General features: G+C 44.0%; 1 protein-coding gene across 1 annotated transcript in view; it reads left to right on the top strand.

Moving 5' to 3' along the window:
* The first annotated feature begins 6,521 nt into the window (after nucleotides 1-6,521).
* LOC137522482 (histo-blood group ABO system transferase-like) overlaps nucleotides 6,522-27,988 on the top strand; it is a 118,054-nt gene continuing 96,587 nt past the window's right edge. Inside the window, exon 1 of the mRNA XM_068242547.1 lies at nucleotides 6,522-6,792. Within this exon, the coding sequence (XP_068098648.1) occupies nucleotides 6,692-6,792 (101 nt within the window). The 5' untranslated portion in view covers nucleotides 6,522-6,691. The remainder of the gene's footprint in view (nucleotides 6,793-27,988) is intronic.

Below are 27,988 nucleotides of genomic sequence, written 5' to 3'. Positions count from 1 at the left end.
AATGGAAGGAGTATGGCACAACTGTAAACCTACCAAGACAAGGCCATCCACCTAAACTCACAGGCTGAACAAGGAGAGCGCTGATCAGAAATGCAGTCAAGAGGCCCATGGTGACTCTGGACGAGCTGCAGAGATCTACAGCTCAGGTGGGGGAATCTGTCCAAAGTTGGCCTTTATGGAAGAGTGGCAAGAAGAAAGAAACAGAAAAGCATATGAAGTCCAGTTTGCAGTTTGCCACAAGCCATGTGGGGGACACAGCAAACCTGTGGAAGAAGGTGCTCTGGTCAGATGAGACCAAAACTGAACTTTTTGGCCAAAATGCAAAACGCTATGTGTGGCGGAATACGAACACTGCACATCACTCTGACCACACCATCCCCACTGTCAAATATGGTGGTGGCAGTATCACGCTCTGGGGGTGCTTCTCTTCAGCAGGGACAGGGAAGCTGGTCAGAGTTGATGGGAAGATGGATGGAGCCAAATACAGGGCAATCTTGGAAGAAAACCTCTTGGAGTCTGCAAAAGACTTGAGACTGGGGCGGAGGTTCACCTTCCAGCAGGACAATGACCCTAAACATAAAGCCAGGGCAACAATGGAATGGTTTAAAACAAAACATATCCATGTGTTAGAATGGCCCAAAGTCCAGATCTAAATCCAATCGAAAATCTGTGACAAGATCTGAAAACTGCTGTTCACAAACGCTGTCCATCTAATCTGACTGAGTTGGAGCTGTTTTGCAAAGAAGAATGGGCAAGGATTTCAGTCTCTGGATGTGCAATGCTGGTAGAGACATACCCTAAAAGACTGGCAGTTGTAATTGCAGCAAAAGGTGGTTCTACAAAGTATTGACTCAAGGGGGCCGAATAATTACGCACACCCCACTTTGCAGTTATTTATTTGTAAAAAATGTTTGGAACCATGTATGATTTTCGTTCCACTTCTCATGTGTACACTACTTTATATTGGTCTTTCACGTGGGATTCCAATAAAATTGATTCATGTTTGTGGCAGTAATGTAACAAAATGTAGAAAACTTCAAGGGGGCTGAATACTTTTGCAAGCCACTGTACATAACATATGTATTGCACTGTCCACATTTTCATTTTAGTGATTTTTCTATAGTGTATGTGTCCATCTTGAAGCCAATCCTGACATCATTTCCTCCCTTACTCTGTCTGTGTTTGCATTGGCCGCCCCTCTTCCAGTCTTCAGACACTCCCACCCAGCTTTGCAATAGAAAGTGCATTGAGAAATATTGGCCAATCAGAGAGGAACAGAGGAGTGGGAGGGGAAAACAGGAGGGAAAGAGGCTTCAGCCAATTAGGCTGCATTAGTTAAGTCTGAGGGGAAAGTAAAGAAGAAAAAAAAGACAACCTAGCATGCCCTGTAACTTCCTTTGTGCGGCAGATGTACCAAATAAGAGCCAGGGAAACTTCGGAATGATGTTTTATGGAGAAGAAAAATAATAGTGATTTTTAACTTTTGGTTTGCATTGTTAGCATCCTTATTACTTGTTACCAGATAAAAATAAAGAATTGATTTTTGATTTTATGCCCGATAGTTACTCTTTAAGAAACATCCTGAGAGATTCACTTCTATTCCTACTCCTTCCTCTCCATGTAGTCCTCAGGCTGGTTTCACACTATGAATTGGCATTAGCGTTGCAGTGTGGCGGGCGAAAAACAGGCCTTCAGGAAACACCACATTAGTACACAGTGTTCCCTGTCAATACGACTTGATGGACGTCATAACTGGAAATTTCAAGAATTTGAGGCAGGTTTCATCACCAGTTCAAGAGCCACAATTCAGGCCTCAAAACAGTTGGGAAATTCACCAGTACCAGTCATATCAGGTTTACTAGGGGGATTCTTACTTTCCCACACCAACTGAAAACAGAAGGACATGCACAGTTGCCAGCATTCCAGAAGCTAAGGAACTAAGGGCCCTTTTACACTTAATCAGTTGCTCTCAGTTAAAACAGAAAGAAAACTGATTTTCAAAGTAAGTCCCATGCTTTCCTATGGCACCTTTCACACTTAACGCGTTTTAATTGAAATCTTTGTCACAATGCACTGCTATGGAAAAAACGCGTACCAACGCACACCAACGCGTACTAACGCACACCAACTGATTAAGTGTAAAAGGGCCCTTACCGTTTCCAAATTGATAGAGAACAGGGACTTTAAAGAGTACCAGAGGTGAACTTCGGGGTAAAAAATACATACTTGTCTACGAGGGAAGCCGCTGGCTACTGTAAAGGCTTCCCACGCCGTCCTCCAGTCCCCTGTTGCCAAGCGATGACCTCCCGAAGAATTACAATAAGTTACCTTTGCCTACTTTTGGGGATTTCATGGAAATGGGACTTTGCAGACTCTATAGTCAGATTAAGTACAATCCTGCAGCACCAAAGGGAGAAGAACTATCGGCTCAGTTGTGATGACATGACGCATTTATACCTTTTTATGCTTGTATATCAAGACGTTGCTTGTATATCAAGTCAAAATTTAACAACATTTTTTGCTTGTATAGCAAAGCGCTCTTAAAGTGTACCAGAGACGAATGTAATTAACAGATTTATACATACCTGGGGCTTTCTCCAGCCCCATCAGCACAGATTGCTTCCACGCCGCCACCCTCAGTCTTCTCCCTCAGGGACGTAGCTACTACGTCCCTCCCCGTCGTGCACTCCCATTCGCCCCCGCGCTCATTACCACTACCGACTGTTAGCTGGGAGATCAATGAATGGGAACACAGTTCCCATTCACTGATCTAAGTTCCTGTGTGAATGACCATGGCCGTCTATGAGATGACACTGTAATTCACAAAAACCCATACCTACACGTCCACACATTGCTTCCTGTTTGCATAGTAATACTATGGATAAGGAAGTTATGTGCGAGGACATCTTGTGGACAAAAAGTAAAATTACATCTGCAAATGTTTTTTCAACTAACAGACTTTTTTTTTAACTTGTTACCTCCCACACCCTCCAATAGTTACACCCCAATTTTTTTGTAAAAAAAATAAATAAATAAAAATATATTAAAAAAAATACATCAATTGTTACGTTAGGGACTGAACTATTTATTATGTATGTCAAGAGGGTATATTACTGTTACTTTTTAAAGGGAAACAGAGATGAACGTTTCACACAAAATAAACATATCAGTCGATAGCTTGTAAAGAATAAATGCTCTACCTGATAATTTCGCCGCTCTGGTGAGCCTTTTTTAGTGTTTTTCATCCATTATTGCTCCAGGAAAAATCAAATATGGCCGCCGGCTCATATCCCTTCTGCTTCCCAGTTATGAGTTGTTCTTGATGTGATGTCTAGGCTATATGAGACTAGGCTGCTATCTAGGCTATATGAGAAAGGCTGCTGCAACCTTTCATCTGTGTGCTTTCATTTTAGTATGATGTGCAGCTGCCTGTAGGAAGTGCCTCTCATAGGAATGAAACTGCAGTCATCATCATTATCTATGCAGTTGGGGTGCACACAGAGCACACAGATCATATTGCAGCCACACTCGTCTGTTTCAGAGATTCTCTCTGAGCAGGAGCAGCCCCTCCCATGTCATCACAGCTCTCAGTATGCAAAGCAGGAAATCTGAGCCAGGAGGTGGCAGGCTTGGGCTTGAAAAGACTCCACAGAAGAGTGACTCAGCTATAATGATTCCAGGTCAAACCTAGACTGAGCCAGTCGGGGATTCTTATCACAGCTGATAATAGACTAATTAAGCAGATAAGAATGAAACTAAAAGCAGGGTAGGTGTTTACTGTCATGTTCCCACTGATAAATGTAATAAAATACATGAGGATGCTTCATCTCTGGTTCTCTTTAAATTATGGGCTTATAATAAGTGATGGACGCAAAGCTGAAAAAAATGCACCTTTATTTCCAAATAAAATATTGGCGCCCTACATTGTACTAAGGAAAAATTTTAAATGTTGCAATAACCAGGACAAATGGGCAAATAAAATGTGTGGGTTTTAATTATGGTAGCATATATTATTTTAAAACTACGATGGCCGAAAGCTGAGATATAATGAATTTTTTCTTTTTTTTTTTCTTATTTTCCCTGTTAAAATGCAATTAGAATAAAATAATTCTTAGCAAAAAGTACCCTCCAAAGAAAGTTTAATCGATGGCGAAAAAAACAAGATATAGATTGTTGTGATAAGTAGTAATAAAGTTATAGGTGAATGAATGGAAGGAGCGCTGATAGGTAAACATTTAAGGGGAAAACCATTGGAGGTGAAAAAAAAACAGTTTAACTTACCAGGGGCTTTTTGTGGCCCCCTGCAGTCATCCTGTGCCCACGCCGTCACTCTGGGACCCTCCAGTCAGCAGCGGTGACCCCCTCAAAGCTGGCTGATCGTTGACAGTCAGAGGCTACTGCCTTCACCCTGATCACACTTCCATTGTTGGGAGCATTCTGCGCATGCGCAGCAGGGATTTTCCCATAGTGTGCGTGTGCAGAACATCAGGACACATGGAGGAAGTGCGTGGCCGGACAGTTTTGAGCGAGTCCTGGCTACTCGCTGAAGGGTCGCGGAAGGACGGTGTGGGCTGCAAGAAGCCACTGGTAAGTTAAAGGGAACCTTAACTGGCGAGGAAAAATAAATTCACTTACCTGGGGGCTTTCCCAAGCCTCCTGCAGCCGTCCTGTGCCCGCGCCGGTCCTTCGGTGCCCTCCGGTCTCCCTCCGCCGCTAAGTTTCGTTTTCGGACGACTGCCAGTCGTCCTCGGGCCTCTTCCGCATTCCTCGTCGTAAACTGCAGTAAAGCGCGTCCGCATGACGCCAAACGTGTCATGTGCATGACGCCAAACGCGTCATGCGGACGCGCTTTACTGCAGTTTACGACGAGGAATGCGGAAGTGGCCCGAGGACGATTGGCAGTCGTCCGAAAACGAAACTTAGCGGCGGAGGGAGACCGGAGGGCACCGAAGGACCGGCGCGGGCACCGGACGGCTGCAGGAGGCTTGGGAAAGCCCCCAGGTAAGTGAATTAATTTTTCCTCGCCAGTTAAGGTTCCCTTTAAACTGCTTCGTTTTTCATACTTTAGATTTCCTTTAAGGTGGGCGGCCATACACACATACAGTAGATTGGCATCCAATGTGTCAAAGAAATCAATTACTCTCTGATCTGGATCAAATCTCCCCCCCCCCTTACAGTGCACACAGATTTTAAGTATACTTCATTATCTTATTTTCTCGTAAAAGCATAGTTCCTACTCATGACATGAACCTATATAGTTAAAGCAAAATGTTTTTCTTGACTTCTGCTCAACTTGTAACAATGTATAAATCTGACTTCCAAATGAGTACTGTATTATTTCTGATCTTTGAAAGATGGTTCTCGTAATGTAACATATATGACATGTGGAAATATTCTGCATTCCTTCTTGTGGCTTCCCTGCCTCCTCACCTGCGCGTGGTGGAGGTCAGGCTGTTTTGTTTGTTATCCCTTTTGTTTAACCTAAAAAATTTCAATAAAAAGAATTTTCAAAAAAAAATATATATATATATACTTCACTATGTATTAATAATCTATAAAACACAGCATTACACTGTTCGATACTAATACTATGGGCTGTGAATCGACCACCAGAAGTGGATCTAAATTACAATTAATGCAGCATATTGTGCTATAGGTTTCTGGCAGATTCAATCAATCAGAATGGTTGAACCTGCTAAGAAAAATGGATGCATGTATGGCCTGCTTTATAGTGATGAGCAGAAATTACGCCTATGTGTAATTACGCATGGTAATTTGCAATTACGCATCGTAATCGTAATGCAAAATTTTGGGGAAAAGTGCAATTAATTTTGTAGTTAATTGTTAGCATTCATAATTATGCGTAAAATTATGCGTTAATTTATGTGTAATTTACGCGTAATTTCTTGCCAAATATGGCGGTGAATAGCTAAGCCCTCATACATGCTCTATTGCTACCAAAATGGCTACATATGTTAAGGAGAATAGTGGGTACAAGGTAAAAAAAAGAATTATTCAAAAAGACCTTGTGGTTTTTGAGAACATCGATTTTTCATTTTTCTGAGTTTAAGAAACATTTTTCTTTGAATGTTTAAAATCGATTTTCTCAAAAACTACAAGGTCTTTTTGAACACTTCTTTTTTTACCTTTACCAATAGCATGTATGGGAGCTTTGCTATACACCGCCAAAATCGGCAAGTAATTATGCGCAAATGTATGCGTAATTACGAATGATTAAACAAAGTCAATTGGATTACCAATTTTTGATTAAGTATAGGCATAATTGCGAAAATGTACGTGTAATTTTGCATAATCTTAATTAGCCGATTACGAGCATCACTGCTGCTTTAGACTCTTCCAGGCTCAGGATCTTGGTTTTACTTATCTAACGATAAGCTGTAACCTTATCCTATGACTAGTAAAGTCCTGGCTGGAAAATAGCGAGTCGGCACTTGCAGCTTGCTGTAGATAGATACACTCCTAGCATCATCTTCCCCAGGAACACCCACATGAACGTTAACTCTTAGCATTCACTTCCACTGGAGCACTAATAGGTGGAGATGTATCTAGCTGCTTTCGTCTCTCCGCCTCTGATTATGTGCAAGTTTACAGGCTACCTGTCGGATACCTTCTCCTAGCTCTCTTGATGATGATTGCTTGAAGTACTGGCGTGTTTCCTCGTTACTGGCAAATGCTGGATAACACACAGGCAGCGATAAAAAAAATGATGCTACCTAAGCAGTGTGTAATAGGAACACTAGTTGTTTTGATGCTGTTTCTTGTTGGCCTTTGGTAAGTAAATTTGATACACCTGTATTGTGATGAATGATGTTTTACTGATTGCTGAACTGTTACCTGGTAATGAAAATGTCCCCTTATACGGTGTGTGTCTCTGCTGCACTTTGGAATAATACATTATTCATGTGCAAAATAACCCATCTACTGAACAAGCAGGTTTCAACTGATCACACACGCTGGGTAAAAACAAAGAAAGACTTTTGGATCGTTGTAACTTTCATGTACAATGACAGCAAGCTGATTAAGTTTGTGACGACTGTCATCTCAGCATAGAATAGAAATTTTCTGTTAAATCCTCTGTCTGATTTGTTATGGATCGAGCAAAGGAAGGTGGAGCAAAATTGGAGATGTTATCAAGTCTTCCTTCAGGTTGTCGCCCTGGGCAACTGCTTTACTTCACTTTTTAGATTTTTTTAAACTTGAATAAATTGTCCATCAGACAGTGTGGCAGGTCTGATAAAACCGTTTTGTTACTCCAGCCTTCAACAGGTGAAACTTGAAAAATTAGAATACTGTGCAAAAGTCTATTTATTTCAGTAATTCTACTTAAAAGGTGAAACTAATATATGAAATAGACTCATTACATGCAAAGCGAGATATTTCAAGCTTTTATTTGTTATAAATTTGATGATTATGGCTACAGCTTATGAAAACCCCAAAATCAAAATCTCGGAACATTAGAATATTGTGATAAAGTTCAATATTCTAGGCTCAAAATTTCAGACTCTAATCAGCTAATTCATCCAAAGCGCCTGCAAAGGGTTCCTATTTCATATCTTAATTTTACCTTTTATGTTGAGTTACTGAAATAAAGCACAGTGTTCTAATTTTTCGAGTTTCATTTGTAATGTCCTGATATGAGTCAAGCATGGGTTCCTAAAAATAGTCATACACGGTTTGATTATGAGCCAATGTACCTAGCCGATCAATTGGAGATTTTTGTACAATAGAGTCCTGGCAGACTAGATCAGAGTAATTGAACCTGTTGGGATCAATGTATGGGTACCTTAATGTAACTGCTGCTCAGCATTGTGTGGCAGTGATGTTGTCTGGAGATGACTTGTCATTGTTAACTTACCTGAGCTGAACTGGAACGGTGTGTGTATTTACCAAAGAAGCTGTCAGGTAAATAATCATTTGTTTCTGAATTGTATACTGTACGTTCCATTCAAGCAGGGATCACACTTGCTTTTTCCATGTGACTTATTTTTTATTTTTATTTTTTTTATAATGCATCCAGTATTCTTGAATGGGTAGTTCACAATTACATTATGAAAATGAAATGCACACTAGCTTGCTAAGGGCCCATTCACACTAGAAGCGCTTTTCTGAAGATTTTACGATTGATTAGCGTTTTTTAAAATCGCTCCCATTCACTTTCACTAAAATTGCGGTAAAAATGGTGCGAAAATTGCTGCAATTTTGCATACCGCGAAAATCGTGGTGATTTTTCTGCAATTTTTCCCCGCGATTTTAATGAAAGTGAATGGGAGTGATTTTAAAAAAAGCTAATCAATTGCAAAACGCTCAGCAAAGCACTTCTAGTGTGAATGGGCCCTAAGACAGATTTGGCTGGTCTTCTAGTAATGCCCTTGTACATATAATGGTTGAATCACATGATTTTATCTGAATCTTTGTCCCATTACCCAATTGGATTATCTTGTGGGGTACTGGTAATTGAAATTCCCAAATTGAAGGGTAACACTTGTTAACATGCTGACTCATAGGGATTCCAGCCTACATCTTACACAAAATCCTTAAGCCAGGAACTTATTCCTGAGAAAGTGAACTTTGCTCTGTTTTATGTTCATGAAACCCATCAAGATCTAGGTTCATCTTGTCTGAACTATTTAAAAATCTGTATGATATATATATATATATATATATATATATCATCAAAAACCGTTAACTATTAGTGAAAGATAACATAATTGAACACAAAATGCAGTTTTAAATGATGCTTTTTATTATTTAGTGAGAAAAAAACTCAAAACCTACATGGCCCTGTGTGAAAAAGAAATTGCCCCCTGAACCTAATAACTGGTTGGGCCACCCTTAGCAGTAATAACTGTAATCAAGCGTTTGCGATAACTTGCAACGAGTCTTTTACAGCGCTCTGGAGGAATTTTGGCCCACTCATCTTTGCAGAATTGTTGTAATTCAGCTTTATTTGAGGGTTTTCTAGCATGAACCGCCTTTTTAAGGTCATGCCACAACATCTCAATAGGATCCAGGTCAGGACTTTGACTAGGCCACTCCAAAGTCTTCATTTTGTTTTTCTTCAGCCATTCAGAGGTGGATTTGCTGGTGTGTTTTGGGTCATTGTGCTGCTGCAGCACCTAAGATCGCTTCAGCTTGAGTTGACGAACAGATGGCCAGACATTCTCCTTCAGGATTTTTTTGGTAGACAGTAGAATTCATGGTTCAATTTATCACAGCAAGCCTTCCAGGTCCTGAAGCAGCAAAACAACCCCAGACCATTACACTACCACCACCATATTTTACTGTTGGTATCATCTTCGTTTGCTGAAATGCTGTGTTACTTCTACGCCAGATGTAACGAGACACGCACCTTCCAAAAAGTTCAACTTTTGTCTCGTCGGTCCACAAGGTGTTTTCCCAAAAGTCTTGGCAATCATTGAGATGGTTTTTTTTAGCAAAATTGAGGCGAGCCTTAGTGTTCTTTTTGCTTAAAAGTGGTTTGCGACTTGGATATCTGCCATGCAGGCCGTTTTTGCCCAGTCTCTTTCTTATGGTGGAGTCCTGAACACTGACCTTAACCCCCTTGGGGGTCACCTCTCCATGTTTTTGCCATTTGTGGATAATGGCTCTCACTGTGGTTCGCTGGAGTCCCAAAGCTTTAGAAATGGCTTTATAACATTTACCAGACTGATAGATCTCAATTACAGTACTTTTGTTCTCATTTGTTCCTGAATTTCTTTGGATCTTGGCATGATGTCTAGCTTTTGAGGTGCTTTTGGTCGACTTCTCTGTGTCAGATAGCTCCTATTTAAGTGATTTCTTGATTGAAACAGGTGTGGCAGTAATCAGGCCTGGGGGTGACTACAGAAATTGAACTCAGGTGTGATAAACCACAGTTAAGTTATTTTTTAACAAGGGGGGCAATCACTTTTTCACACAGGGCCATGTAGATTTGGAGTTTTTTTTCTCCCTTAATAATATAAACCATCATTTAAAACTGCATTTTGTGTTCAATTACGTTATCTTTGACTAATAGTTAACGGTTTTTGATGAGCAGAAACATTTAAGTGTGACAAACATGCAAAAGAATAAGAAATCAGGAAGGGGGCAAATAGTTTTTCACACCACTGTATATATTAACGTCAGAAGACACAGAACGTGCACCAAAGTAATTTATTGTGCTTCTGGGAATGACAACATTCTAAATTGGAATAACCTCAACTGTGTACTACCGTCTACATGTCGATGTGTAGCTGCAGGGGTGGAGGTGGGTACACCAGGAACTAATGCTGGGTAACCACGTTTCCCACATGATTTGCGGGATCGATTTGATTATTTCCAACATGTGTTTCGATGGATACAGCCGTCGATTTTTCATATTAAGTATGCAAAATCGACGGCTGCATCCATCGAAACACGATCGAACATGTTGGAAATAAACTAATCGATCCCGCAAACAGGGGAGGACTGGGGCCTTTTGGCCTGGAGGGAAATCACAAACTAGAGGCTCGTTTTCACGGCAGCCCCAGCCCAACTGATGTCACACATGCGCCCCACGTGCTATATGCCGACGGTCACGTGGGGCTCCAATGCAGAAATACAGCAAGGACACTTGAGGGACAGCGTGACAGGTAAAGTATAATGCACAGGCACCGGGGGGTACATAATATATTTTGAGGGACAATGGCCCGAGTTTCCGTCACATTCACTGTTCGTGATTGCTGCACTTGATCGACCACATCGACCTGAGATTTCCCAGCATCTCAGATCAATACATTCAACTAATTTCCACCCTAAATCAGTCAAATCGTTGATTGGGCATGCTTGTGGCAGCACAGGTTTTCATCTGATTCAATAATAATTATCGAAAAGATTGGTGAATCGGCCAGCCCTAAATCATTAAATGAGAGGCAGCCTGGGAGGAAGTCTCCCCCCTCCCCCCCTGGCCAGTCCTCCCCTGCCCGCAAATCACGCGAAATCGCAACGTGTGTACCCAGCATAAGGTGCATCCACCTCCACCCCTGCAGCTACACATCGACATGTAGAAGGTAGTACACAGTTGATGTTAATCCAATTTAGAATATTGTTGTTGCCAGACACACAATAAATCACTTTGGCTATGGACTTTCTGTTTCTTCTCACGCTACATTTATGCTGATCTTTCTTCACGCCTGTTCCATGGAACACATGTCCAAAAAGACGCCAGTTGGAATTGTTGTAGCAGCAGTGAGTGTTTGTTTGCCTTTGCATCCACTTTCTGTGATCTATAGTGTTTAATCAAGAGGGGAGTGCCAGACAATAGACTTTTTCTTATGACACCATGATATAAATGGTAATACAGAGGCACTGTACACCCCCCCACCCCCTCCCTTGCAGATCAACCCCAAGGATCTGTTATTAATTATTCTTTTTGTTTGTACAATTTTAAAGTTTTGTATTATTGTTAATAGTTTTAATTTTTACTAAATTACTCATAAACTATTACTGGTAGTTCTCTTGCATTCTACCTCATTATGTATTTTGCGATTAATAATCCCATCAAGCCCTGATACAAGACTAGCATATTCCTTGGGATGTGGGGCTATCCAAAGTTTGGTATATTATAAAAACAGACCAGTTTGGTCGTCTTCATTAAATGGGCACTGTGACTCAGAACATTATGGAACCTGTCAGCCTGTTTATTTTTCTGGTCACCACCATATGTAAGATCTTTATTATTAACTGCTGCTATGAAAAGTGTGTTTTTCTACATATCAACGTGCAAGTAAGTGCATATTCCCCAGATATGAATGTGCACTGTGTCTGGGTTAAAAAGCCTTTCAGGTGTGATCCATACCTCAAATTTCCAGTGTTGCCCAGCAGAGTTCTTCTTGTAGAGCAAACAAAGAAATTAGTGAAGGGAGAGTTTACACCAGAGCCAGATCATCCACAAGGCAAACCTAGGCAACTGCCTAGGGCCTAGAGAGAGTCTAGGGGCCTGGTGGATGCTAGATGCACCAAACCTAAAAAAGCCAGGTGACCACCAAGGGTGCATAAATGCTATTTTGGCCCCATTTCATCTTAATCCTTTTCTTGTTTACACTTAGGGCACGTTTCCACTAGTACGTAAATTGGGCAGAATCCGCAGTGTCCCCATAGGCAAATCGCGCAGGGAAACTCTGCCATAGGGGATAATGCTGCAGGAGCTAGAATTGCTTGCCATAGCAATTCCACTAACACTGCAGCCAGTTTTCGTGCTAGTGGCAGCGAATCCCATAGCAGTGCATGTGCTTCCGGGATTCGGCTGTGTACGTGCAGAACGGGAAGTGTTCTATGAGACGTGCAGTGGCTAGTGGAAACAAAACCTAATTAAAAATTGAATCCGAATTGCAATTTTGCGGAAACAGGATTGGCATGCACGTAATGCATGGCATAGCATACCATGGCTGATCATTTGTGAATCTGTGATTTTTCAGCATTTTAAATGTGGACAGCAACTCTGTATTTCTCGTGTGTGATTCATGTTTAAACGCAAGACAGTGGGAACAAAGGGAAATCATGTTTATTCACAAAAAAATTAGTTGTATTTTCAGGGGTCGCAGTGGTCGCAATTGCGACCAGGCCCGCGGGTGGAAGAGGTCCGGGCAGTGCATGCTGCAGGCTGCTGGCAGGTATTTACTCATGTCGGGGGGTGGGACCACACGCCAGAGTCCTGTTGTGCCATGGCTGCATCACTGCTCTTGTACACATCACTGTTCTCCTACCACCGTGTCACTTATCTTCGCTGCCTGCCTCTATGTGCCAGCACAGCACTGCCCCCTCCAGGAGGCACTGAAATGGTCTTTGGCTGGCCTGGCTCCTCCCCTTTTCCTCATGTGAGCTTGAGTGCATGCCACCCATGTGATGTGCCTGGCCTGCAGCGTGATGGATTAGAAGAGCAGGATTTCTTTGCTTGGTCCTGGCCTGTTGTCAGTGTGGTCTCTCTCCAGTTCCGTGGACTGTATGGTGTAGAAAAAATGTAGAGAAACCGAGAGCCCAATATAGTGTAGTATGTTATGCAAAAATAAAGTAAGGCAAATCAGTGAGAAGATTATACTCACAAGTGTGGGTTACCACACAGACAACCACTGTATAAGCAGGTGAGGAGATTAGACCTGCCCTCACTCAGGGCTAAGAAGTCACTCTCTGTAGATGAGAAAAAGGGGTAGCTCACCCCTCCACCAGGGGTGGACACGATTTTGCAGTAGGAGAACAGAGGCGCCAGCAGAATAAAAATGGATAAAACCTTTAAAATTTCCTTGGAGGAAGTGCTGGACTTACCTCCATAAAGCAGACACGAAAGACTGTCTGAATAGTAGCAATCACATTTATTATATAGTACCCCAAAAAGTGCAGTGCAACGTGTTTCGCAGGCCAACCCCGCTTCATCAGGCAATAAACGTGGGGACAAAACTGTAGACAAGAGACAGTACATTATGCTATAGTAAATTCTGCATTTACAAATTTGCATATCAATATATTGCATATCAATAAATTACTATCACGAGCACCATAGCCTCTACCCCCTATTGTTTACTTGTACACCCAACTTTTTATGCCATATCCACAAAGCATTTTTTCACATGGTATGCTTTATGATATGCAATATATTGATATGCAAATTTGTAAATGCAGAATTTACTATAGCATAATGTACTGTCTCTTGTCTACAGTTTTGTCCCCACATTTATTGCCTGATGAAGCGGGCTTGGCCTGCGAAACGCGTTGCACTGCACTTTTTGGGGTACTATATAATAAATGTGATTGCTACTATTCAGACAGTCTTTTGTGTCTGCTTTATGGAGGTAAGTCCACCACTTCCTCCAAGCAAATTTTAAAGGTTTTATCTATTTTTATCCTGCTGGCGCCTCTGTTCTCCTACTGCTGTCTGGTGTAGAAAATCACATACAGTCTTTTAGTGGTGAGTAGCTGAAACTGCCACCCCCACCACACAGACAGTCTTTACACACAACACACACACACACACACACACACACACACCTACCTACCTCCCTGGGAATCTGTACCAGGGGTGTACACGACCAGTCCCGTAAGCTGTAGGTGCCTGTCTGTGTTCCAGATGGCTGTAATTTTACTCACGCGGCAGCATGGCAGAGTGCCATTGTAAGTACTTACAGCAGTCAACTGGAGCACATACAGGCCCCTACAGCTCACGGGCCTGGTTGCGTTTGTGACTGTGGGCCCTACACCCCTGTTGCAGAGTCCCCAGAGAGTAGAACCACTAATTAGTGTTTGTGTGTATGTGGTTGTGGCTATTGCCACCCCCACCGTGCAGATAATAGCCCCAAACACACACACACACACGCACGCACGCACACACACACACGCACGCACGCACGCACACACACACACACACACACACACACTAGTGTAGCTACAAGTCCGTACATATTTGTAATCAAAATTTTAATTAAACACCACTGCCTGCCCGCACAGCTCCCAACTGTCCCTCTTTTTTTGAAGGGACAGTCCCTCTTTGGGAGCCCTATCCCTTTGTCCCTCTTTCCCCCTCATTTGTTCCTCTTTCAGGACTTTGCCCCTCTTTCTATGTAAATATATATATATTTATCTACTAAAATGTGTTTGACTCTAAAATGTATTCCCATCTTTTAAATTGATATGTTACTCATTTTTAAAATGTTAATATGAAGGAAAATGAACCAGAATAGAAAGGACCAGTGTGGTTTGATTTATAAAACAACATATGTTTTTTATGAAATCTTTATGATATGCGTGACTAGGGGCGTGATTAGGGGTGTGGCAGGGGCATGGCTTAAGTGTCCCTCTTTCTCACCTCAAAAGGTTGGGAGGTATGTGCCCGTGGCAGAGGGGGGTTAACTTATCATGCTGCCGCCTTAGCTGATGCACTCCCCTTGTGTTCCACGTCTCTCCCATGCTTCCTTCTGTCGGGCTGAAGTAGGAAGCATAGGAGTGACGTGAAACGTGATGTGGAACGCAACTGAAGCACATCGGCTAAGGTGGTGGTATGGGTAAGTTAACCCCCCTCCTCTGCCACGGGCAAAGCTAATTTAAATTTTGATTACGAGTAGCTAGCTGCATATTAGTTCCTGAATGTAGGGCACAACACTAACGCACACAAACAGTGAATAGTAGTTCAACTACCTCGGTTGCTAGTAGAGTTGGCACGGGGGGTCCACATCCAGATTCCGTGTCGGGGCCCAGAGGCCTGTAGCTACACCACTGTGTATTTTTTTTATGTAAATTTGCTTTGTTGATATTTGAATAGCTTTGTTTCGTATAGAAGTCTATTGGAACATTCCACACATAACTTCATAGAAAAAAAAACTGAATCGCAGAAACATGTATGTGGAAAAAGTGCATACTGCTGAAGGGCAAGTGTGAACACCTTCTGAGAATCTCTTCTCCTTTTTCTGTGGGAATTATACTGTAGTTCGCTCTGTGTCCATTCTAAGAAAAATATGAGTATTAAGTTGAAGCAGAAATTTTGAATGATTACAATCCACAAATCCACAAATGGAAAAGTGAAAAATATCAATTTTTGTGCTTAAAGAGTAACTGTTAGCATTAAGGGCTGGTTCAGATGGACGTTTGGAGGCGTCGCGTTCATTGGCGTCTCGTTCGTGGGCTTTCAGCAGCGTTCGTGTTGCGTTTGGATGCGGTCGCATTTTTTTCTTCCCCTAAGGGGACATTAGCCGTTGCGGTTAACCGCCCCTGGAAGCTACAAAGGGGCTCCTTGAACGCCAGGGAAAAATTGGGACCCGAACGCCGCATTCGTGTAAACGCACTTGAAAGCTTGGTACAAGCTTGAATGGGAGCGTTTAACACCAAGCCCCGAACGCTGGCTGTAAACGCTCTGCAAGCGTCCGTCTGAACCATGTCGGCTCCCCTGCTGGGGGAAGGAGCCAGAGTGTCTGAGTTTTCCCACTCTAGATTGCTTCTGTCATGGTGCTTGTCACCTATACCTGATGGATGGGCCATCAGCACAGCTTGAAGCCAGGGACTCTCTGCAGTTAAGCTGATGCTATCTCCCTGCTGAGAAAAGACTCAGCTGCTCCTACACAATCAATCCAGATCCTATCGATCTGAAGCGCAATCGATGCAGAGAATCGAGTGCGATCGCTTTTTCTTCATGGGCGGTTCCAGGACGCATCTGCGGCCCCGCAACCGTCCGTGACAGAAAATAATAAATCTTATTCAAACATCACCAAATTCGAAGTTTAGCTAATTAAAAGCAATAGTAAATGCTTGGAAATTGTATAGAACCAATTATCATGTATTACGATTGAATATACATTTGTCAAGGGATATTTGATAATGTTTACTATGCTAGGGGGTACTTGGTGAGTACAGGGTTTTAAAAGGGGTAAATACAAATAAAATGTTGAGAAACATTGCTTTAGAGGATGCCAGGTTGTATATGGAGCACATGTGGTGGTCAGGTCTGGTCGCTTCCAAATTCTGGTCACAGGTGGCTAAATTGATCTCTTTTATGTTTGAAACACAATTCCGTAAAGATCCAAAAATGATTTTACTTGGATTCTAGGCAGAAAAGGCTAAGCACCCTAAACATTGATTAATCCAGCACATTGCGATCTCTGCAAAAATACAGCTAGCCTCACAGTGGTGTAGATCCACCTTGCACATCCTACCTGTTCTGGCCAGAATTAATAGGAAGCAACTGTCAGAAAAAATTACTGTTACTTTGTCTGACAAAACAGAAATGTTCCATAAGACCTGGATTGAGAGGAGAGAGATGGAGGGAGAGACCTGGAAATGTCAGACATAGCCTATGTGCACAGCTGGTTCTATGGCATAGAATAGAATATCTGACTTAATGACCCTGATAAACATGGTCATGGACCACAAATATTGTTACTCTATGATATGAAATTCAGCTTTTCAGGTATTCTGCTCCTTTTTATTTTTTATGCAAAACAGAAGTTTGCCTTCTTAAATCAAAAGGCATTTGCCATCCAATTATTCAGATTGGAGTGAGCTCTGAGGTGTCCCACAATGCATCACTGCTGAATATGCAAATCGTGTCTTTCTTGTCCCCAATAGCTAAACACACCTCCAGAACCCCTGGAATGCAATGATGTGCCAGCTTTTTAATATTACAGAGCCATACTAATCCAACATGCGCACAGACTGTTTAGCTGATCCTCATCAGTGCATGGCATGGATTTATATGGCTCTATGGGGTAGGATTTGAAAAACCCAGAGTTACAGATTGCCAGCAAGCTCATGGTGAACCAGAACTCACATCGTAAACAACTCTCAGCAGCATAATCTTAGGATTTATCACTAGTACAGGCTGTTTGGAGGTTTTTCCTAGGATAAATCCCACCCTCTGCTAGTAGGCCTGTACTTAATTTTATGATGAGGGGACCACACTAGACCACCATGGAAAAGTGTAAAGGAGGAGGGGGGGCATTAGACTACCAGCAAAATCTATAAAAGAGGGGACCACTAAGACAAGCAGATTTAAGATGAGATACTCTGCCTGATTTTATTTGTGGAAATTTTTGCCTGTTGATGTGAAATGCTGCCTAAATGTGTCTGGGGAACTGTTTTCCCAATTATGTTTGGGGAATCCTTGCTAATAGATGTGAAATGCTGCACCAAATATGCTTGGGGAATGGGCTGCCTAAATATGTTTGGGGAACATGCTGCCTAATTATATTTGTTAATCATGCTGCCTAAATATGTTTTGGGACCATACTGCCTAATTATATTTTACACATAAAACATTGCCCTTTTTTCCCCTTAGTTTTTAGTCATTTAAAAAAAAAAAATTGCTATTTGGGAATCGGGATGTGGGGACAGAGGGGAGAGGGGAAGGCACTATAGGCTTGTACCAGGGCTCAGAAATGTATGATGGGGGCCCTGTTTTGAAGGTACATGACTAATGCAATCACACCTGACCAGTAGAAACATAGACACTGTTTGTTTTAGGTCTGTCCTGTCTTCCATACTTTGTATATGAGGAGAGAACAGACGGCACAGTGCAAAAATATAGAAACATAGGCTGGGTGTGCTGGAATAATCAATAGTACATCAAAGCCATTAAACAATGTGTCGCTGAGCAAACAAGCTGTGCAAAAAGGCATTTCTAAGACCAACTGTAAAACCACAACAGGAAGAGGGGGAGAAAGAGGGCCAGAAGATGAAAGTGTCCAAATATAGAACACAGTGAGTATCAGTCTCTGCAGGCTCAACTAGTAACGCTGAAACTGTTTGTGCAGGAAGACTTAAAAGAAGCACATTGTGAGAGTAAATAAGAAAGACTTACCACCACTTTAAACAAGCAAAATAGCCTGGAGCGCCTCTGTAATCCACAGAGGCTCGGTGTGTTATACAGGTGAATGAGTAGAACAGGGGCATAGCTAGAAATCACTGGACCCCCAGCAAACTTTGGATGGGGCCCCTCCCCCTTTTGCTTTCTGCACATGAAAACTGAGAACCAATGTTTTTCAGGTGGCTAGCGCACACTTTAATATGAATGGGGATCCATATTTAAATAAAAAAGTCAGATACTCACTTAAGGAGAGGGAGGCTCTGGGTCCCATAGAGCATCCCCACTCCTTTCCCAGTCCCCGCTGTTGCGCTGACTCTCCCATAGTGGTATTCGACCGTTTCGGTCAAACACCGCTGTTTCCTGGCCGAAGGGAGGCTTCGGAAATGCTTCGGGAGGCAGAGTGCTCCCAAAGACGGGACGCTCTACACTGCGCACACGCCCACTCGCTCCCGAAGACTTCCGAAGTCCCCTCGGCGAGGGATGTGAACGGGGGAGCCAGCGCAGCACCGGGGGTACCGGGAGAGGAGAGGGAAGGCTCATTAGGACCGAGCCTTCCCTCTCCTTAGGTGAGTATCTGACTTTTTTTTTTATTTAAATATGGGTTCCCATTAGCTTTAATGTGTTTTGCCCATGCAGAGAAAAAAAAACAGCAGTAAAGCACTGCATACATTTTCTCTACCAATTACATTAGCTTCTGTGATAAAATGTGCGAGTTATCACACATACAGACACACATAGGGCCTGATTCACAAAGCGGTGCAAACTTTTTCGCGGACTTTTGCAATCGCGGCACTTTGCGCGCGTAAAAGTCCGCGAAAAAGTTTGCACCGCTTTGTGAATCAGGCCCACAGTGTAAAAAAAACACATACAGAAAGCCTCAGCTTATTACAGTCACTCTGTCCTCCTCTGATGGAGCAGAACTGGCTCTGCAGACTTTTCTCACCAATAAAGTGATCGTTTTTTGGCATACAGTTCATTGAGTGGCGGTTATATTTTTGAATTTTTGCATACATAGAGAACAATAACTTGCCTTCCCTTGGATGTCTCCAAGGGGAATTTAGCCCATTTAAAGGGACCTGTGCACCGGTTTTTGAAATTTTTGGCTCTGCAGACTTCCCCAGCATCACTACTGTACAGAGCACTTGGGGAGGGGTGGAGAGGCTGGGGACAGGGCACTGTACACAAGAACCTGCTGCACACTGAATAGGGACTGTCTACAAATCTTTGTCTACAAAACTTTGTATAACTTATTAGTGCCTGAGCAAATGCAGTCATTAGAAAAATTGCACAGAGAGCAGAACGTTTTTTTTCTCTCCGTGCCCTTAATTGTCAGTCTCTCAGGACAAGGAAAAGGAACTTCTCCCTCCACGGACCCCCCTGCGGCTTCTGGGCCCACCTGCGGCTGCATCCCTTGCAGGGACTATTGTCATGCCCCTGGAGTAGAAGACAAGGGCTAAGTTCTTGTATATGGGGAGGGAGAGTGACGCAATTGTGTTCTACCACCATATAAGGGATACGTTGTTTAGACGAGGGATTGCGTGGCTGCTATAGGAATGTTGTTGCATTCCAAATGAATTAGTAAGTGCTTAGGTGGGCGTTCCAAGTGAATTTGAACTGCTGTGGTGACGTGGTGACATTAGAGATTATATAATGAGTTGGGAGAGAATAGTAATCATGGTGACAGCCATGCGCTTATTGTCCAATGTGAATAAAAAGGTGTGCTGAGGCCAGGGGCAGGCATGCTAGTGTTTACAGAGGGATCTAATTGTCATAGCGCGCAATGCATGGAGAAAGAGGCAAAAGTCTTATATTACTGTGTCTTAAAGGGCTGGAGGAGTATATGAATGTAGCCATCCTGCCAGCATGGCTATTCAGTACCTGTGCTAAGTGTATTATTTGTGTAATAATATTGCTGGGATTTGTAGTTCTATGAAATTCAGCTCTGAATCGGAAACAGTTGATAGTTTGCTCTGCTTGCACTTTCCCTCCTACATCTAGATGGAGAATGCCTGTCATCAATAGGAGAGCAGCTTTTATACTGTGGAGATTTGTAGGCAATGAGAGAAAGTCTTAGCTCAGAGAACAGGGAATGTGCTAGAAACTGCAGTGAGCCTGTGGCATACAGTACATGGTTCTGATCCAGCTCTGAAACATGCCTGAAGAAGAAACTTAAAGTTACGAAACCTTGCAAAGGAATCTTGTACAGTTATTGGTATCACCTAAACAACTTTTGTTGTTACCGTATTTTCTGCCATATAAGACGCTCTAGTGATGGCTTCTGCTGATGACGCATATTGTAGAAGCCATCAAGACTGTAGACCAGGTCTGCGATCCCGGGAGCCGCTGGTATAGTAAGACTGCGGCTGCTATGCTGACATGGGGGCAGCGCACACACAAGCGGGGAGGGTGGCAGAAACGAGCGGGGAGGGTAGAGCACAATTGCGGGGAGGGGAGCGTACATATGCGGGAACGGACAAGCAGGCAGGAGAACTAGTCAGCGGACCACATGGAGGGAGCCAGGAACACATAGGGGCAGCACATACATACATGCCCCTAAAGAAATTACCGTACATGGAGAGCAGACCACAAATGTAGCGGGGACACCTATGGACACATGGGGTACAGCTATGGACACATGGGGGACAGCTATGGACACATGTAGCCGGGACAGCTATGGACACATGTAGCTGGGACAGCTATGGACACATGGGGGACAGCTATGGACACATGGAGGACAGCTATGGACACATGAGGGACAGCTATGGACACATGAGGGACAGCTATGGACACATGGGGCACAGCTATGGACACATGGGGGACACCTAAAGGCACATGGGGGACACCTAAGGGCACATGGGGGACAGCTATAGACACATGGGGGACAGCTATGGACACTTGGGGGACAGCTATGGACACATGAGGGACAGCTATGGACACATGGGGGACAGCTATGGACACATGTCGGACAGCTATGGACACATGGGGGACAGCTATGGGCACTTGGGGGACAGCTATGGACACATGGGGGACAGTTATAGACACATGGGGGACAGCTATGGACACATGGGGGACACCTAAGGACCACACTGTGGACGCCTGAGGACACAGAGGAACCACACTGGGGACACCTGAGACACATGGGGACACCTAAGGACACAGGGGGACCACACTGGGGACACCTAAAGACACAGAGGGACCACTTTGGGGACCCCTGGGAACACCTGAGGGCACATGGGGGACACCTGAGGCATGCCCGTTTCTTGGGCCATGCAGGGCGTGCCGCCGCCCTGGGCGCTGTTGGGAGGGGGGCACTGTAATGGAGGGGGGAGCCGGAGCCGCGAGGAGGGCAGCCAACCTCTCCCTCCCTCTCCTGGGCCGCCCTCCGTGCTCCCCCCTTCAGATGCATACTCAGGCAGGAAGCGCCGCTGTTTACAACTCACCTCCCTGGCTCCAAGCGCTGCTCTCTCGCCGCAGGTCTCCTCTGTATACACGCTGATACACACGCTGCCGGAAGCAGCGTGTGTATCAGCGTGTAGGCAGAGAGGAAAAGACCGGCGGCGAGAGAGCAGTGCTTGGAGCCAGGGAGGTGAGTTGTAAACAGCGGCGCTTCCTGCCTGAGTATCCATCTGAAGGGGGGAGCACGGAGGGCGGCCCAGGCGAGGGAGGGAGAGGTCGGGCTGCCCTCCCCGCGGCTCTGCCTCCCCCCTCCATTATGGGGGACAGCTACCTATCTAACCTACGCTGGGGGGCAGCTACCTAATCTAACCTACGCTGGGAGGCAGCTACCTAATCTAACCTATACTGGGGGGGCACCTACCTAATCTAACCTACACTGGGGGGCAGCTACCTATCTAACCTATACTGGGGGGCAGCTACCTAATCTAACCTACTCTGGGGGGCACCTACCTAATCTAACCTACACTGGGGGGCAGCTACCTAATCTAACCTACACTGGGGGGCAGCTACCTATCTAACCAACACTGTGGGGCAGCTACCTATCTAACCTATACTGGGGAGCACCTACCTAATCTAACCTACACTGGGGGGCAGCTACCTATCTAACCTACACTGGGGGGCAGCTACCTAATCTAACCTACACTGGGGGGCAGCTACCTATCTAACCAACACTGTGGGGCAGCTACCTATCTAACCTATACTGGGGGGCACCTACCTGATTAACCTACACTGGGGGGCAGCTACCTATCTAACATACGCTGTGGGGCAGCTACCTATCTAACCTATAATGGGGGGCACCTACCTAATCTAACCTACACTGGGGGGCATCTACCTATCTAACCTACACTGGGGGGCAGCTACCTATCTAACCTATACTGGGGGGGGGGGGCAGCTACCTATCTAATCTATACTGGGGGCACTTATCTAACCTGTATTGGGGGCACCTACCTACCTAGCTAGCCTATGCAGGTGGCAACTATACTGGTTACCTATATTGGAGACACCTACCTAAATAACCTATACTGTGGGCACCTACCTATCTAACCTAAGCTGGGGGCAACTATTCTGGCTACCTATATTAGAGGCACCCACCTAGCTAACCTGTACTGGGGCACCTACCTATCTAACTTATACCGAGGGCGCCTGCCTATCTAACCTATACTGGGGCAACTATACTGGCTACCTATACTGGAGGCACCTACCTGGCTAACCTATAGTGGGGGCAACTATACTGGCTCACCTATGCCTGGCTACCTATACTGGGGGCACCTATAGCTGGCTACCTATACTGGGGTACCTATTCTTGGCTACCTATACTGGGGGGACCTATACTAAGTGCCAGGGCCGGGCCGACGCATAGGCTGGAGAGGCTCCAGCCTCAGGGCGCAGTGTAGGAGGGGCCGCAGAATTCATTCAGCTGTCATTCCTAATTGTGTTTGAAGCAAAAAGAAATAAGAAAAGGGGATACATGTCAGTGACTGCAAGCCAGATAACTAGATTTTAAGGTGTTGGGCAAGTTGTGGGCCCTGTGGCGCCTCTTAGTGTAATAGCAATCAGTGTGTGATGGCTGGGGTGGGAGGGATGGAGGGGCGCACTTTGGTGTCTCAGCCTTGGGTGTTGGAGGACCTTGTCCCGGCTCTGCTAAGTGCAACTAGACCTGGCAAACCTATACTGCGGGCACCCATACCTTGCTCCGGGAGGCGGGGTCCGGGGGGGGGCGCAATTTTTGCACCCTCGCCCTGGGTGCATTTTAGCCTAGAAACTGCACTGACCTGAGGTCACATGGAGGACATTAATTGGGGGAGAACATATACAATAAGCTCCAGTATATAGACACTCCAGGTTTAGTATACATTTTTTTCCTGGTTTTTGCCCTCTAAACTTAGGTGTGTCTTATATTCCGGAGCGTCTTATACAGCGAAAAATACGGTAGTTTTCCTATGGCTTTTCTGCAATGACAATTGTTTGCCAGTAAGTCACCTCAATTATTCATGCCTTCAGGTAATTTGTTTCCGTAGGAACGTTAGCTGGCTTGGCATCTTTCATCCCAAAAGTTTTGATTACTTCCTCTATCTTATGCCTTTGATCAAGAAGAAAACTCTAATTGTCATATTTCTCCATCTCTATACCAAGGATATGTTTCACATTACCTAGATCTTTTGTTTCAAAGTTCTCATTTAGAATTTCTGATTGTGGAATGATCCCCTTCTTGCTGGTAACATACTAGCAGGTCATCCACATATATTAGTACCAAGATACATCTGCCATTCTGCTTCTTTGTATACAGACAGGGGTCTGTTTTACTCCTTTGAAAGTTCTCTTTTGTGAGTACATCATTGATTTTCATGTTCCATGCTCTAGCTGCTTGCTTGAGACTATACATTCCTCTCTGACGTTTGCATACTAGATCTGGCTTTTGGGAGTCCATAAATCCTTTTGGTTGTTCCATATAGATCTCTTCTGTTAACTTGCTGTTTAAGAAGGCTGTTTTGACATCAAAGTGTCTTACAGGCAAAGCCGGATTAAGGACAAATGGGGCCCTAAGCAAAGTAGCCAATTTGGGCCCCCTCCTTCAAACCACTCTTCTCCCGAACGCTAGCAAGTTACTAGGAATTTAGAAATATAGTGATATAAACACATTGTCATTGGGCAGCACGGCAGTTGGCGTTCTCGCCTGACAGCACGGGGGCCCCTGTTTGACTCTAAGCCAGGGCTTTTTCTGCAAAGAGTTTCTATGTTCTCCCCATGTCTGTGTGGGCTTCCTCCGGGCACTCTGGTTTCCTCCCACACCCCAAAAGCATACAGACAAGTGAATTGGCTTCGCCCTAAATTGGCCCTAGACTACAATACATACACTACACAATACATACAGACATATGACTATGGTAGGATTAGAGTGTGAGCCCCTCTGAGGGACAGTTAGTGACAAGACAATGTACTCTGTACAGCGCTGCAGAGGATTTTGGTGCTATATAAATAGTCATGCTGAAAGTATCCTGCAGAGTGGCCATAGCATACACACATTATTCTCACATATTGCCAGTAAACATATTACTTTTCATGAAAATGTGCACACTGTAATCGGGCTGTCAGCCTCAAACATTCTGACAGAATGAAAACACAGGCTAGACACCCCCCCCCCCCCTGTATACAGGTTTATCACCTGAGGAATGTCCTGTCAGTAGAGGCTTGTACACAGCAGGGTCACGGAGGGTGAGGGGAGGATCACACTGACTGCCAGGCTGCCTTTCACTTGATCCAAGAGATGCCCCACATTCCAGCAAAGCATACAACACCTAACAATGTTACAGAGAGCGCTATACAGTCAGCATTCTATGGACATCCCGGATTCACCCCCCTTCTCTGTATAGCCCATGTGTGAAGGAAGAAGAGGGGGACTGAATGATTACTTACGGAATCTGACTCCTGGGCAAAGCATCCTCTATTGCAGGCAGAGCCAGGCACATTCCTCCTTCTTCCTGGTCTCCTCTCCTCATGCCGCTGTGCATTTCAAAACAACCGCCCCGCTCAGAAACTGAATCCCTCCGCCATCCCGAACTCAGCAATAGTCCTGTCTTTATGTTTGCTAATGTAAGGGGGACTATTTTATGTAGCGGAAGTACACATTCAGGAACAAATTGGTTAGAACCGGGACACGGGCTTAGAATTAATTGGCATAATGATGTGCCTGCATGCTGATGGGTTCCCTTAGCCGCACCAGACTAGTGTTGGGCGAACAGTGTTCGCCACTGTTCGGGGTTCTGCAGAACATCACCCTGTTCGGGTGATGTTCGAGTTCGGCCGAACACCTGGTGGTGTTCGGCCGAACTGTTCGCGTTCGTCCGAACGGCTCAATTCCTGGCCGAACCTGGCCGAACAGGGCCCCTGTTCGGCCGAACAGGGCCCTGTTCGGCCGAATACGGCCCCCCTATGGGGTCGCAGGCATAAGGGGGGAGCATGCCCCGATCGCGGGGGGGGGGGTCGGAAATTCCCCCCACCCCCTCCGCTAGCGCTCCCCCCTCTGCCCGCTTCCCCATACAAAAGTTTAACCACTTGAAGACTGCAGTGCTAAACCCCCCTAAAGACCAGGCCATTTTTTACAATTCAGACCACTGCAGTTATAACTGTTTATTGCTCGGTTATACAACTTACCACCCAAACAAATTTTACCTCCTTTTCTTGTCACTAATACAGCTTTCTTTTGGTGCTATTTAATTGCTGCTGCGATTTGTACTTTTTATTATATTCATCAAAAAAGACATGAATTTTGTCAAAAAAATGATTTTTTTAACTTTCTGTGCTGACATTTTTCAAATAAAGTAAAATTTCTGTATACATGCAGCACGAAAAATGTGGACAAACATGTTTTTGATTAAAAAAAACCCATTCAGCCTATATTGATTGGTTTGGGTAAAAGTTATAGCGTTTACAAACTATGGTGCAAAAAGTGAATTTTCCCATTTTCCAGCATCTCTGATTTTTCTGACCACCTGTCATGTTTCATGAGGGGCTAAAATTCCAGGATAGTATAAATACCCCCCAAATGACCCCATTTTGGAAAGAAGACATCCCAAAGTATTCACTGAGAGGCATGGTGAGTTCATAGAAGATTTTATTTTTTGTCACAAGTTAGCGGAAAATGACACTTTGTGACAAAAAAAATAATAATAAAAAGTTTCCATTTCTGCTAACTTGTGACAAAAAAAAATGAAATCTGCCACAGACTCACCATGCCCCTCTCTGAATACTTTGGGATGTCTACTTTCCAAAATGGGGTCATTTGTGGGGTGTGTTTACTGTCCTGGCATTTTGGGGGGTGCCTAATTGTAAGCACCCCTGTAAAGCCTAAAGGTGCTCATAGGACTTTGGGCCCCTTAGCGCACCTAGGCTGCAAAAAAGTGTCACACATGTGGTATCGCCGTACTCAGGAGAAATAGTATAATGTGTTTTGGGGTGTATTTTTACACATACCCATGCTGGGTGGGAGAAATATCTCTGTAAATGAGATTTTTTAGATTTTTTTTTACACACAACTGTCCATTTACAAAGATATTTCTCCCACCCAGCATAGGTATGTGTAAAAATACACCCCAAAACACATTATACTACTTCTCCCGAGTACAGCGATACCACATGTGTGGCACTTTTTTGCACCCTAACTGCGCTAAGGGGTCCAAAGTCCAATGAGTACCTTTAGGATTTCACAGGTCATTTTGAGACATTTGGTTTCAAGACTACTCCTCACGGTTTAGGGCGCCTAAAATGCCAGGGCAGTATAGGAACACCACAAATGACCCCATTATAGAAAGAAGACACCCCAAGGTATTCCGTTAGGAGTATGGTGAGTTCATAGAAGATTTTACTTTTTGTCACAAGTTAGCGGAAAATGACACTTTGTGAAAAAAACATTAAAAATCAATTTCCGCTAACTTGTGACAAAAAAATAAAAGCTTCTATGAACTCACCATACTCCTAACGGAATACCTTGGGGTGTCTTCTTTCTACAATGGGGTCATTTGTGGAGTTCCTATACTGCCCTGGCATTTTAGGCGCCCTAAACCGTGAGGAGTAGTCTTGAAACCAAATGTCTCAAAATGACCTGTAAAATCCTAAAGGTACTCATTGGACTTTGGGCCCCTTAGCGCAGTTAGGGTGCAAAAAAGTGCCACACATGTGGTATCGCTGTACTCGGGAGAAGTAGTATAATGTGTTTTGGGGTGTATTTTTACACATACCTATGCTGGGTGGGAGAAATATCTCTGTAAATGACAATATTTTGATTTTTTTTACACACAATTGTCCATTTACAGAGATATTTCTCCCACCCAGCATGGGTATATGTAAAAATACACCGCAAAACACATTATACTACTTCTCCTGAGTATGGCGATACCACATGTGTGGCACTTTTTTGCACCCTAACTGCGCTAAGGGACCCAAAGTCCAATGAGTACCTTTATGATTTCACAGGTCATTTTGAGAAATTTCGTTTCATGACTACTCCTCACGGTTTAGGGCCCCTAAAATGCCAGGACAGTATAGGAATCCCACAAATGACCACATTTTAGAAAGAAGACACCCCAAGGTATTCAGTTAGGAGTATGGTGAGTTCATAGAAGATTTTATTTTTTGTCACTAGTTAGAGGAAAATGACACTTTGTGAAAAAAACAATAAAAATCAATTTCCGCTAACTTGTGACAAAAAAATAAAAT

The sequence above is a fragment of the Hyperolius riggenbachi genome, chromosome 6, assembly GCF_040937935.1.
Source record: "Hyperolius riggenbachi isolate aHypRig1 chromosome 6, aHypRig1.pri, whole genome shotgun sequence".
Lineage (NCBI taxonomy): Eukaryota > Metazoa > Chordata > Amphibia > Anura > Hyperoliidae > Hyperolius > Hyperolius riggenbachi.
The sequence above is the reverse complement of the archived record's forward strand: the minus strand, read 5'-3'. Positions and strand labels throughout refer to the sequence as shown.